The sequence below is a fragment of the Sander vitreus genome, chromosome 4, assembly GCF_031162955.1.
Source record: "Sander vitreus isolate 19-12246 chromosome 4, sanVit1, whole genome shotgun sequence".
NCBI classification, from domain to species: domain Eukaryota; kingdom Metazoa; phylum Chordata; class Actinopteri; order Perciformes; family Percidae; genus Sander; species Sander vitreus.
The window spans coordinates 7,343,537-7,357,979 of record NC_135858.1 but is presented as its reverse complement, the minus strand read 5'-3'; the positions used below and the strand labels follow the sequence as shown (position 1 = coordinate 7,357,979).

Here is a 14,443-nt window from a genome sequence, read left to right as displayed (position 1 = left end):
TGTCAGTAGGTGGCAGTATAGCGCAATAATGACCTTGTTGATTTAAGACAATAGAATTACTGCCACCTGTGGCAGTGACAGGATCATCGATGTAAGCCTGCAACAGTGATTGATACATTTTTAAAAAGGAAAAATGCAGATTCTGATCTTATTAGGCTACAATGTGTCATTTTCTAACATTTGTGGTTTGGTGGTGTGCCGCGGGATTTTTTTTTATGTAAAAAATGTACCGTGGCTCAAAAAAGGTTGAAAAACACTGCTCTTGTTGATGGATCAGATTGTACACCTGATGTTATGCAAGCACTTTGCCCTGAAAAGTGGTTGACCCCAGACCTTTGACCTGTTGCCTTGGTTGGATGGTCTTTGAGGGATGCTTCTTGTTCCATGAGAGTCTGCCAGGTACAATGAGAAGCCCACAATGACAGCTGATCTTTCTGTTGTTACCTGGGACACACAAAATAAGTAATTTACATGTCAATCAATTAAATGGGCCTTCAATATGCAAGTAGCCTACTCTGCACCATTTTTACAGTCACTTATTAACATTGCTCGGTATTCCCTGCTTTCCTAGTAGGCTACCCAACTGCTTCCTCCGCTGCTTCTACGGCACCCCAGCATTGCATATACGGCGTATAGCATAATAAAAGTCAAACCATAGACTGTATTAACCCAAAGATCCATCTATGACTATATCTATTTAAACCGTCTCTTATAGAGCTCAACAGTGACCGGACACTTTTTTAACGGCTCTGGTTCCGGAAGTGTTTTTCCACATTCAACTGTTTCATTGACGGTTTGAAAATTGCTTATATATAGAGTTTTAAGTCTGGAACCAAGCCAACTAGCTCTGAGATGAATCCCAGGTAGCAAACAGACTTTGGGCCAACGTTGGGCCACCGTCTACTGTTGTGTTGGGCCAACGTTGGGTGCTGACGTTGGCCCAACGTAATTTTGTCAGTTGGACCAACGTTGGGCCAACCATGTCATTAGACGGCCAGCAGACCTTCTGCCAACCTAAAAATACCTTACCAACCTTCTGCCAACTTAAAAACCACTAAAACAACATTGGGCCAATGTTTGGCCAACCATGTCATTAGACAGCCAGCAGACCTTCTGCCAACCTAAAAATACCTTACCAAACTTTTGCCAACTTAAAAACCAACTTAAAAACCACTAAAATGTTGGGTCAACCATTTCTTTAGACTGTCAGCAGATCTTCTAACAAATATAAAAATATAGCCTATTTTAACTATCTGCCAACTTCATAAATAGTAAACCAACCTTCTGCAAACTTAAACTTAAATAGGCTTTACCAACCTTACCCTCAAATTTTAAGATTGTGACATGGCCTATTCATTGTTGAATTGCATTAAGAGATGGCACAACAGACAAACTGAACTGGTTATAAAAATGAACCTATTTATTGGTAACAAAATGAACTTATTTATTGCAATTTAATGCAGTTAACAACGTGATGTGGTGCTGTTATTACTAACTAGAGCAGATAATAGATAAATAACACTCAGAAAAGTTACTAAAGAAGTCCAACTGTAGGCGTTACTTACAGGGGGGATGGAGGGGTTGAAACCCCCCAAAAAACCTATAATTTCCATCACAAATAAAGACTTTTGCATCATGACCTGACGCTGAAAAGGCACAGCTCTGCGGACACAGAATTCGTGCTCTTTGTCGCCAAAGGACGTAAGAAAGAAAGTTAAGACTGGTGAATGAAATGAGTACCACAGTATTTTCTGCAGATTTGAAACATATGAAAAACATTTCAATAAAACTCAGGATGTTAAAACATCTCCACCCCGAGTAGAACAGTCCAATGATACATTCTGCAGATTTTCATTCTGGATCTGCAACGATTTACTATTGCAACGATGAGTCAATTGACACAACATTACCATAATAATAATGTGAAGGCAGGAAAAGCAACAAAAAGGCGGTGGGAAAAATACAAAGACAAGGCAAAAAAAACAACAACAAAAAGTTGAAATAGGCGGAGAGAAAAAGCATAAAAAAGCAAGAACAAAAAAGGGACAAAAAAGGCGGCAAAGAAAAGCGGGAAAAACCCCGCTGAACACTGAGAAAATGTGCAGATTCTCTTCCGTATTCTGCAGAGTTTTTTTTGCAGATTTGAAGCGAATTAGAGATTGTGTGTGGCTCTGATGATGAAGACGGAGCGGAGGAGGAGAAGTAGCAGCATATTCTCCTGTAAAAAAAAAACAAACATAATGGAACTTTTTAGAACATTTAAGACGTGTCGTTATATTTAATTACACAACCCAAAACAGAAAAAGTTGGGGTGTTGTGTAAAATATAAAAACAGCAAACAGAAAAACTGAATGTGATCATTTGCGAAAAGGACATAGTCAACATATCAAATGTTGAAAATTACACATTTGACTATTTCATGGTACATTTTGATGTCCATTTTGAATTTGATGCCAGCAAGACATTTCAAAAAAAGTTGGGACATGTTGGGGTAGCAATTTTTTTATACATCTTCATGCAGTGAAGATAAGGCTGTAGGCCTAGTGACGATGAAATACACCTCTGTTTAATGGTGGGTTAGACAGAGGAAGAAAAAACAATCATTGGAAGACACTTACATTCACTTTCACAGCTGCTGGAATCTGCAGGAGGGGGAGGCATCTGCTTTTCTGTGTTAAAGAAAACAATATAAGTAGTAATTATCGAAATGTAAATGAATTAAAACTACAAACACTTGCAAAGGTATTTGATCAGCCTTGAAAAACATCACCATTACTTGTTAAAGGCCTTGTGTACCTTTTTCTGTTGCTCTTTTTTTTTCTTCCTCCATTTTGGTCTCCACTATACTTCAGCCAGGTTTTTATTTTTTCCTCAGCTTCCACTACTTTTGCTCCTTGTTTTTTGGCTGTATCTGTCAGCATGAAATTAAAGAAAATTAAACAGAGCAAGGGTTAGCCGACAGATTATCTGAGGTGTATTTTGTGGAGTTCTGTATCATTAGTTGATTAGCTGGCATTCTTCCATTGACTTGCATTGTATTTCATAAATATGACACATTCTGTGAGACTGTAAGGGGTTGTTTCCTCTGTTGCTATTTCTAAGTTATGTCTAAGTTTTGAATGTTTGAATGTTTTTTAAAACATATCACCTATGACAATTTTTGCCAGCAAGAGTGTAGAAAAGGGGCTCTTCTGTCCTCTCCCTTGCCAATTAAAATTGTTGGCCAACTCATCGGTTATTATTTCCCTCATGATTATGTGGACAATGTCTTTGGCAGATGTTCCACCCAAGCTGGTAAGATATCTTGTCTATGAAAATAAATCATGTGTTAAGCAGCAGTAAATCAGGTCGAGGTCTCTACATATGTTGGTATTATTTTAAGTGAAGTTACAGAACATCATTAGAATTTACCAGAGAACGATGTGTGTCTCTGTTTGACAGCCTATCCTCCAGATGTTTTATGCCTGCCATGCTCCTTAATGGAAACTGAAACTCCTCATTTCCAACTTCAGCTGCATTCTCTCTTCGCATAATGGCGTATTCTGCCTGACTTGACCCGTTATCTCTTTCAGCATCTGGTAGAGCCGGAGTTCTCTTTCTGAATCAGACAAACATAAGATGCAGCATTTATTCATTATAACTACACAGAATTCCTGTGTATGATTCCTCAAGGCTTAGTGGTGCAAGTTACATTGACCACTGTATGTTTTCGTCTGTACCTGTGTGGAGCCTGCTTGCTGAGGCCTGCACTGGAGGTCTTCCTGAGGCTGCATCAGATGTAAATATATTTACATATTTTGACGATGGTCTGTTGGACACGGACACATTAAGTGTAATCAAATGTTTAAAAGCGCAGTGAACATTAGTTGCAAATAAGCAGTAGTAATGTATACTATAGTGAGCATATAACATTTGATCGGGGCAAAAATACATTTTGAAAACGGCAAAAAAGGCAAAGGTACAAGACCGTGTACAGAAACTAACTTCAATCAATGGTAGAAGCTCGCCTCGCTCTAGCGTTCTCTTAACACTAGAAGTGCCGGAATTCCATAACTACTAGAACTGCCGTGAGCGGTCATTTTGACCGCCAGATTCCAAACTCTATAATCTCTCATGATAAATACCTAATTGCGATAATGTATTATGTATTGTGTTAGGATATCTTTAGAAAAACGTAATAACACAGAAATGTACATTTTAACGAGTTTAATTATACATTTGAGTAGTAATACGTGTTTCAATAATTCATATCATGGCATAGTAAACCGTAATTATTTCATACATTCATATCCCGAAAAATGTGGTGTGGAAATTCACTCAACTTAACTCATAACAGCCAAATAACAATTAAAAGTATCTTATTTGAACATTTAGCTATAACCTAACCTGGCACTGCCTCCGTTTTGGCGTCGGTGCGCAGCGCTGCTCGGACCGTGCGCCGCTGCCCTTTTTTCCTCCATAAACTCCGCTCTCAGCTCCTCTGTCAGTTGCTCCGGACAATTTTACTGCTGGTGCACTCCTTGGAGAGGATGTGTGCAATGATTCCAGCCAGCTCGAGGATGTATAAAGTTATATGAACATCTAAACAGCCACCGGCCATCTACGTGTTCCGCGCCTTTCACAGAGCGAGCGCCCGGTGTTTGCCTTCTGATTCAGAACAGAGTCCATCCACGCCGTAGTAGCCTACGTTACCGACTCGGGCTTTGCCTTCGGCCCATTGGTGATGCCCACACTTGTTACTTGAGACCGCTAGTTACGTTTCTCTGACAGAGACTACGGTAGTTACTAAGCAACCAAGATGCATCTTCAACCGCGCCAAAAATTAAAAACAATACCGCGAAAATTCGAGCGGTCAGTATGACCGTGTATGGCTGAAATAGGTCAAAGTGATTGTATTTTCTTTGCCTTTTGTGTAATGTATATAAAAACAATTTTAAATTAAAATACAGACTATTTTAGGAAAAGTCAGGCAGCAGCAGGATTGTATTTTTTTATTCAGCAAAGTTATTACACATATACATTTCAAAACGGTCAAAATGACCGGCATGTCCGTTCTAATACATCCATGGATTTCGCGGGTATGGTAAATGTTTCTATGGTAACAGCGAGTTGGACCAATCAGAGACGTTGCTGTTACGCTTAGGATTGTGGATAATGTAGTTTATCTCCATAAATCGCGGATAACATGTTTCTTCAAGGTTGATTTCATGCAGACTTCTAGCTTCTACAGGAGCAGGAACTTCCGTTTCACAACCACGTAGCTCGTGGTCAGTCTACCTCGGATGGTTTAGACATTATGGCTGATAATCTAAATCCTTATGGAGAAAATCTATGGGATTTTAGATGTGCAGTCTCCTGTGTGACCAGGAGGCGACAGCAGTCTTTCTGAGCGCTCCCCCCGCTTTAAAAAAACAAACAAAAAAAAAACCATACCGAGAGAAGAAGAACCGTCCACAACTGGGCCACGTTCAGCCCCGACAAAACGTTGCATCACGTTTTTTTAAACAGATACGAGGGCACTCTGCCCACGGGTTTACATACACATCTCTGCTGATTGGGTATCACCATAGACTGGTATCACCTGTGACACAGCCAATAAACGAAAGACACACTCACCCAACTTGAGGAAACATATCTCAAAGCCGTTGCACACCGTAGCAAAACGATGCAAACCGTTTTGAGATTGAACGTGCCCCTAAAGTCACATACCAAAATATCTTTCGTGTCAGAACAGCATCCGAGATGACATCGTTCTCTGAATAGGCTACATCCATGGCTGACATGGCCACTCTACACTATCTAAACGCTTTAATTTCTGAGCGGCTGACAGCGGCGGCTGTGGAGATTTTCGGGGCGGTGGAGAAAACGTTGACAGAGTACCAGGGAGAAATCAGCCGATCCAAGCAGGAGATAGATCACCTGAAAACACTGGTGCTCTGGCCTCAAGTCAAATTACATAGATCAGGTAGGTGGATTAAATCTCTCGACTCTCAAAACTAAGATGCAATGTCTTCATGTCACATTTAAGATATAAATGTTAAAGTAAAATTTAAAGTAAGTGTTGTTGTTGTTTTTTTTATCTCTAGTCTCGTCCCTAAATGCACTCTCATGTCATTCAGCAGCTCATCAGGTCAGTGCTCTCTGCTGTGATAAGGAGGCTCCTCCTGAGTGCTGCCCCCCAGATGTGAGCCTGAGCACCCTGCATATTAAAGATGAGCAAGACAGGAGGGCTGATCAGCAAGGACCGCCCTGTAGGCAGCAGGGCGTTACCACCATGTCTCCTCAGTTTGTGAAAAGAGAAGATCTCGAGGAGCCGCCCTCAGACTTCTGCAGAACATTGGCTGTTAAGCAGACAGCAGATATTAAAGCCGAGCCTGATGGCGACGAGTTAATAACATGTCCATCAACCAGGGAGGCTGAGATCCCCTGTGGAATAAATCCAGAGTCTTCTGGACTTCAGCGAGAAGCCCTGAAAGGTGAGGAGAGGACATCCAACACAGGCTAGGAAAATTAGAGCAAAAATGTATTATTTATGTATTATTATACACTAAAAATGCTCTATATTAAGACATTTTGATTGGGTTTGTCGGGTAAGTCGCACGTCCATTTGACAATGCAAAAACTAAAACTGCATTACAATAAGAAATATTTTCATAATGAAATTATTATTTGATATTCATGTTATCTGTCAGTTGATGTTTGCACTGCATGCCATCAACAGCAGGGTGAAAGAAATTCCCAAATGCAACACTGGATGTTCATCTTTACTTAGGTTTGAACATGCTGATAACACTTACAAAAGGTGAAAGGAGTTATATGTAGGCATGTTTTTGTGTTCGACAAAAGGTATCTTGCAAAATTTAGTACATTTCCACACCTCTGTCCTTGTAGATCTGCTTGAGATCACTCATCAGGGGCGGGATGGGCTTGATGGGCAGCAGTACACTGGACAAGACTGGAGCCCCAGTCAGGACCACAAGGACTCTGATCCCCCTCAGATAAAAGAGGAAAAGTTTCCATCATCTAGTCCTCAGGAAGTTACTGACCACTACTATGAACCCCCTTTTCAGTCAGAGAGCAGTTATGATGAGCCTAATTCTTCAAGCCCCAGCCATGGCAAGACTCGGAACAACAAAACATTTTACACAGCAGAGAAAAAGAGAAGAGCTGTTGAAGGAGAAGGCTGCAAACTGTCCGTACTGACAGTTCCTCAGCCCTCCTACTACTTCAATCTAGACAATACTGCAGCTCCACGTGAATACGGAGAGAATACAGAAGGTGTGGTGAATGGAGAATGGATTAAGAACCTCACACCAACAGGAACGAGGCAAAAGAAAAAACACAACTCCAACTTGCGCAGTAGGAAAAGAGACAGTATTGGAGTGAAAGAAGACATGAATGATCTGACCAGGGAGAGAAGACATACTTGTCCCATCTGTGCCAAACGTTTTAAGGAATCGGGCCATTTGAGGGATCATGTGAGAATCCACACAGGAGAGAAGCCGTTCCAGTGTAAGGAATGTGGCATGAACTTTAGACAGAGTGGAACTTTGACTTTGCACATGAGAATCCACACGGGGGAACGGCCATACCAGTGCAGCGACTGTGGTCGGCGCTTCAATCGAAAAGGTGACATGAAGACTCACAGGATGACGCACACGGGGGAAAGACCCCATCTGTGCGTGTTGTGTGGGAAAAGCTTTAAAAGGAAGAGCAACTTAAACACACATCTAAAGATCCATTCAGAGGACAAAATGGATTACAAGCAACCATTGTGATAGGTTAAATACTGTTTGAATCATTCAGATAGTGACCATCTGGAAAACATGGATTGTCAGAGACTTTAATATAGACTGTATAATATAAGATCATTTTTATCATCCTAGCGGCAAAATTTGTGATTTGTTACGTTGATGAGCCTCTACAAATTTAACATTAAATACATTTAAGACAATGTAAATATTAATTTTGCACTTTCATTTTCTCACTTGGTCTAGACATGCTAATTATTGAAGCTAGGCTCTATTCATTAGGATGTGTTTTGTTTTTATTTGAAGTGAGGATGATGGCTGGCTTCATGTTATTGGCAGGATGTATAAAACTGCTACAGGCCAAGTGATAAAACAAAACAAAAAATGTTTTTTTAACCTTCATTTATTCAGGGAAGGTTCACTGAGAGGCAGCCTCTCTTTTGCAGCAACGTCCTGATCACATTCACACAATTGCACACATTCATACCTGGAAGCTGCCCAGTACAACCACAGTCTGATCTGCTGGCCACTGAGCAGCTCTAATGGAGCGGTTGGAGGTTAAGGGCCTTGCTCAAGGGCACCTCAGTGGTGGTGATGAGGAAGGGACAAGCGCTGCTCTTTCACTTTCCCCACCCAGATTTTATCCTGTCGGTCTGGGGATTGAACAGACGACCTCCCGGTCACAAGCGTGCGTCTCGCGACATTCAAGTTAGAATGTAGCAAGTATAAGTATAATAAGTACAGTAAACGTCCAACGATCAATGAGGGGTTCTTGTTTATGTTAAAGTTTTAGTGCTTAACTTTTTGATATTAATGAACATCCCTCACATTCAAGCCATTGTTGCTACAAAGCTAATTAAGACTTTCGGCACACAACACAACTCTCTCTGTATTTCTCAGCATGGCTATATTCAGAAGATTGTGTCGTCCGGCGACTTTCCCGCGCAGAAACTCGAGTGAAGATAATTACCTCTTCTGAAGAGTCCATCATGTGTTTTTTATCCTCCGTGTCCTCCTTGGTCAAACTAGGCACTATAGCTTTAAGAGAAATCTTAAATCTGCACTTGAATATTTTTATATTCACAATAAAAAAATGTTTTGTCAATTTAGTTGCTTATTAAGTGGCACATGTGGGAGGGACCCCTCATTAGCTTATTGAAAATATTGAGTAGGCTGTGATAGTGTTTAACTTTGCTGATCCGACTGAAACGAGTCTGAGAAATTACCTTGATGTTTGGGATTATTATGGGGTCTTTATGATCATTTATGTTTCTTGCCCATCAATCTTCTTTTCAACAAAGAATGTAGGTACAGAACAAGTGAAGTTAAATGTATTTATAGAACACATTTATAAACACCAAAGTGCTTTAAAATGCGACGAAATAATTAAAATGACAAGAAACAGTTGACTGTAACAGACAAATGTTTATTTTAATCATTTTATCGTTAATCATTTTGACAAGAAATAATATGTTTAATGCAATGGCGTCCTCCTCTTCTTTCACCAGCGAAATTCTGGAGAGGTACGTATTTTTTTCTTACCCATTTAATTTGTGTTAATTTACCCATTTAAGTCCACCTGCTGTTAAATAGTAACAAACAAAAATATCTGGTGGTTCACGCCCTCGTTTTCCTTGATTTGGTCATGGAACATTAGACAATCACAGCACGGTACTGTAGGTAAAAGTAAGTTGAATACATCACCTTCTAATGAGAGACCTTTTATAAAGGGTTTGTAAGTTGTAATAGCTTTATTAGAGGCTAAATAATGTACTAATGTAGCCTAAAAATCTAGACGCACCCTAGCAGCAGCAAATGTAATTTGCAGCCAGGGGGTCTAGCAACTCTCCATTGGCTTGCGAGCTGGAAAAACCAAATCTGGCGGGGCCAATCACATTGTGTATAGAGTCGGTGGGCGGGCTTATGGCTGCTGCTGCTGGAAACAGCGGTCTTTCGAATCGGCTTTGGCCGCGACTCTGGAAGACTTGGAGTTAAGCTTTTCTTTGAGAAAAGAACAAAGAACGGTACTGAAGTCATTCTTAAAAAAGGAAGATGTGTTCGGAGTTTTGCCGACCAGATACGGCAGAAGTTTAATCTATCAACTAGCTCTGCTACCTTCTTCGTTGCTCTGGTTGGTTGTAGCGCTATCCTATTGCGTGCAGAGAGAATTTGAAAGACAACCGTTTATCCTGCCCCTCGGATTGAGCCCTGCCAATGGTGTGTTCCCAGACCCAACATTTTGATGTGGGTCTGGCTTGTCTGGCTAGTACTAATGCTTTGTAGCAGTTATAAGACATTCACTATTTGGGTTGCCAGGTTGTGTCTCGGACATTGCTTCTCCTCCTGCAGCACACGCTTTGTCTTCACAGCTCTTTAGTTCATCAGGTAGACTCCTCCAATGGGCCCATTGACCTCTGACCTTCTGGAAAGTACTCCACAGCATCTGGATCAACATCCATCTCTGTACAATTTAGTAAAAAGAATTGATGGATTGATTAAAAACCCTTTATTGATAACATGTTAAGATTGATGATTACAGATGACTTACTAACCTGCTGTTGTATTATTACAGTGAGAAACCTATGGCCCTCAATAATAATTTACTAGCATTTACAACTGCAGACTTGGTGGTTTATAATAAGATGAGACGCTCATTACTTTTTGTTAATTCCATTAATTATGGCCTAACTATTTAATGATCTGCCATGAGATTTTTTACAAGCTGACAATATTGGTTTATAGGTGTGACAAAGGCTCTGTCACTTTTGGATGACACATGGTAAACCCACACAGGTCACAAAGCACCTAGACAATTAATTTGCAGTCACACTTTCATACATATCATTCAGTAAAACACTGTTGAAAAAAACCCCACCACATTACATTAGTTTAGTCAATTCAGTTCATTCATTTAAAGGTTCAATGTGTAGGAATTTCTCCCATCTAGCGTTCTAGATCATATATCGCAATCAACTCTCTCGCACCACGCAGTTCAAAGTACGTATTACAGCTATGGTAGCCTTCACTCTTTTTTTCTGATTTTTTTCGGTCTCTTGCTCTTTTCAATATCCTTTTTCTTTTTCTGGGTGAAGAAGAAGACTCCTGTTCCTGAAAGTTGGATTTTGAATATGTGTGGTCCTCCATGTTTCCTACCCACGATACCCATTAGCAGCATTAGCAGCATTAGCAGCACGTGTGAGTTTATCATGTGACAGCGAAAGGCGAAGCAGTATGTCCTGTATGTCCCTTACCGGCTAACGTATTTCAAGATGGCGCATGAATATGGAGCGTCTACCCAAGGGGGTAAGCGTCTCCTCACAACCCGAACCTCCTATGGCATCATTTTGATGCTAATAAGCACTCACCCCCCGTTAGCATTCCATTGACTGCCATTCATTTTGACGTCACTTTGACAGCGAATAACTAAGCGTTTAAAGACTTTATTTGTCCATTGTTTATTTCTAAAGAAACACGACAATGTATAAAAGTCTCCATTACCATGTACCTCACGTTATGGCGCCATAGCAGACGTTTTTGTAAAAATAGGCTAACGATTGTGTCATAACCACGCGACTTACTGTTGCATAGTAGAGGAATTACCGTATAGTACAGGAGAAGCTCGCAGACAGTTTCGACTTAAATTAGCTGTTTAAGTTTAATTACTAATGTTAACTAGCATTTTAGTTAGCAATAATTAGCCTGTGTCCATGTTATCTCCTTACATATACCTACGCTCTCCATCTCTGCAAGATTGGGAATGATTGAAATTTTTCTTGGCACAGCTACCAGAAGACTTACAACTTTCAGACAGGTTGCTCATGTCACATTTACGCCGTCTCTCTCAGTTGGAGGCTGCGCAGTAACGCTCGGCGCTCACCGGAAAAGTGCTTCTAATGGCCTTCACTGGTCTCCGTCCAGAGCAACGGGATCTGTTGGTCCATTCTTATATACTGTCTATGCGTCTACCCCAGTTCATGCGAATCCATACCCACTCTGTCGCTCTCTGGGACATGTTTTCATGCTAATCGAATGAGTTTTTAGCTTGAAAGACGCTAGCACAGACCGCCGATTAGCTTACAACGCTAGTATTCGGGGCACAGGGAACGTAAAAACAAATCGCTATTTATACCACTAAAAAGGCTCAAAATATCACCAAACTTCAACGGTAGCATAATAAGGGTCCCTAAATGTTAACTGAAGCATTGAGAACTGTGTAAGTGTACAGACAGTTTATTGAAAAGATAGATTATAAAGACACTCGCGTTCACGTTTACGTGCCGCCGCCGTCTTGGAAACCAGTCATGACTTACAACTGGCGATGCAAACTAAAATCAAAAGCAATTTGTTCAATATATCTGAAATAATCGCACTCTGCATAACTTGTCTAGTGTACTTACTCAGTGGATAACTGTCCATCTGGTCCCTCCGGTCTGGGTCGCCGAAAAAGTTTCAAGTACAGCCCTGTTTATCAGAGAGGGGAAATCTTCAGACTGTACAAAACACTGCATCTCTTGAGCATCGCGATGCAACAGGTCCCAGTCCGTGCAACACAGACACTCCTGTTCGGTGGCCATAGCTTCACAATGTCTGCAGGTACACCACCAGTTTCCCGAAGTACGAGGCTGTGTTGCGGCATAGCTCTCTCTCTCTCGTAGACCTTTCATGGAGCTCCCGAAGCTCTTCGTTCATTAAACTGTCTGTACACTTACAAAGTTCTCAATGCTTCGGTTAACATTTAGGGACCCTCATTATGCTACTGTTGAAGTTTGGTGATATTTTGAGCCTTTAGTGGTATAAATAGCGATTTGTTTTTACGTTCCCTATGCCCCGAATACTAGCGTTGTAAGCTAATCGGCGGTCCGCGCTAGTGTCAAGCTAAAAACTAATTCGATTAGCATGAAAACATGTCCCAGAGAACGACAGAGTGGGTACACATCTGGTAATAACCCCTAGGTTTGTTTTGCGCCGGAATTGTCCTTTAAGTAATTTCTATTTTACAACAAACTATGTTACTTAACTATTATTTTGAACACTCAGGTGTGCTGATGGTGGTAGATGCCATATATCTGGGTCATGTAGGTAAGGGTAGATTTTCTGTGTGTAAGTATTTGTGTTTTCTAAAGTTAGATGAGTGGAACATGGTTTGTTCAAGAGTCTGTTATTTGTTTATGGTAGAAACTAGCAGTGAAATTATAAATGTCTAAATGGTAACATAATTGAGAGATAATTGAAGCAATTAAGAGTTGTTTGGTCTAGTGGGAGGGGCTTAGCATATATAAGCCTCTGGCCACCTGGGGATCAGTCTGAGGGTGGCTACAAACCAGACAGGTGATGTGAAACTTTGACAAGCTTTGCTAGTGAAAACCTTGTGTAAAAAGATGGGTTTTTTTTGTTTCTTATGTTTTTGCTGTGGACGTCCTGCGTTGTTAAACCACTTTTTTGTAAATAAAAGCACCTTCACGTTTTGCAACTCAAGCCATCGTGTTATCAACTTTTTTGTTCAGATTCCCAACACTTTCTTTAACAATATTATGTATTGGTTAAACATGAATACATTAACCTCTAGTATTTCTAAGGTAACATTAGATTAGTGGTAACCATGTTTTGTGTGTTAGTTTTGTCTCCTATCATTTACAGTTTGTAGTGTATTTGTCACAGCCTGATCTGTGTGTGTGTGTGTGTGTGTGTGTGTGTGTGTGTGTGTGTGTGTGTGTGAGTCAGTCAGTCAGTGTGTCAGTGTCAACAGGGGCGTGGCTCTACAGTCATTACCAGGCAGACCTGACTTCCATTTACCATCAAGCTCAGGATAAGAAACCCTGTGTGCCAGTTTAGCTGGTGATCATGTTAACTGGTGATATTTGCATAAAATCAGTGAATATTCAACAAGGCCCTGCCTACTTTATAAGAGCGTTCTGCTCTGCCTCCGAAAAATAAAACGAAACAACGCACTAGAGATCTAGCTGGGATTTGAACCTTGGATGTCAAGGTTGACATGACAAAAAAGTTAACAGACTAGCTTCTACATCATCTATGCCAGGGGTTTTCAAACTTTTTGTGTGTGTGGATCACTATTTGTGATCAAGAATTTTCACGGACCACCTCATAATACACATAATAAAATATGTCTACACACAGTCCTACCTGAAATAATCTGCTCCTCTTAATAGGCCTACTAGCACTAAAACTATAACTGGTCATCTCATTAGTACAACAGGCTCGTTAAAAGAAGGTTTACTACACACAACGGCTGCCACATATTTAATTTATTTATTGACTCAAGCGCCTGAGGGCATAATCAGGTTCATTTGAACAACAGGCTTATTTCCATAGCAAATAAATCTATACAGTAATAAGAACACTTGGATATAGTCAACATTTCAAAACCATTGGCGATTTTAATTAACATGGGCGTATATTTCTCTCATATGTTAACTCAGACTAAAAGTCCATTAAAAGTCCAATATATAGATAGAAGGGGCGGAGGCAGAGCAGAACGCAGGGCAGGGCCTTGTTGAATATTCACTGCTTTTATGCAAATATCACCAGTTAACATGATCACCAGCTAAACTGGCACACCGGCTCTTCACTCACTCATCGCCAGATTGTTTTCCGCTCTCCATGTGGTAACTCTACAGGCTTAAGACGCCAGTGAAGAATCTGACTTTGACCCGTTGTAGCGTAACTTGTGACTC

At 40.6% G+C, this 14,443-nt stretch overlaps 1 protein-coding gene across 3 annotated transcripts; it reads left to right on the top strand.

The window, feature by feature from the left end:
• Nucleotides 1-5,632: 5,632 nt before the first annotated feature.
• On the top strand, nt 5,633-11,470 carry LOC144516564 (uncharacterized). 3 transcript variants are annotated; one of them, XM_078247941.1, is made up of 3 exons: nt 5,633-5,965; nt 6,087-6,476; nt 6,892-11,470. In XM_078247941.1, the coding sequence occupies exons 1-3, from the start codon at nt 5,773-5,775 to the stop codon at nt 7,776-7,778; spliced, it is 1,470 nt and encodes a 489-aa protein (XP_078104067.1). In that variant the 5' UTR covers nt 5,633-5,772; the 3' UTR covers nt 7,779-11,470. The 3 variants fall into 3 exon arrangements, with proteins under 3 accessions (XP_078104067.1, XP_078104068.1, XP_078104069.1); XM_078247942.1 differs by having other exon boundaries at nt 5,635-5,965; nt 6,120-6,476; XM_078247943.1 differs by having other exon boundaries at nt 5,636-5,965; nt 6,123-6,476.
• The last annotated feature ends 2,973 nt before the right edge of the window (nt 11,471-14,443 follow it).

Excerpts from the sequence above, each read along its gene's own strand:
- LOC144516564 (XM_078247941.1), top strand. The coding sequence starts at position 5,773 with ATGGCTGACATGGCCACTCTACACTATCTAAACGCTTTAATTTCTGAG. Across the intron at positions 5,966-6,086 it reads AGTCAAATTACATAGATCAG|TCTCGTCCCTAAATGCACTC; the intron begins GTAGGTGGATTA and ends TTTTATCTCTAG. Across the intron at positions 6,477-6,891 it reads TCAGCGAGAAGCCCTGAAAG|ATCTGCTTGAGATCACTCAT; the intron begins GTGAGGAGAGGA and ends CTGTCCTTGTAG.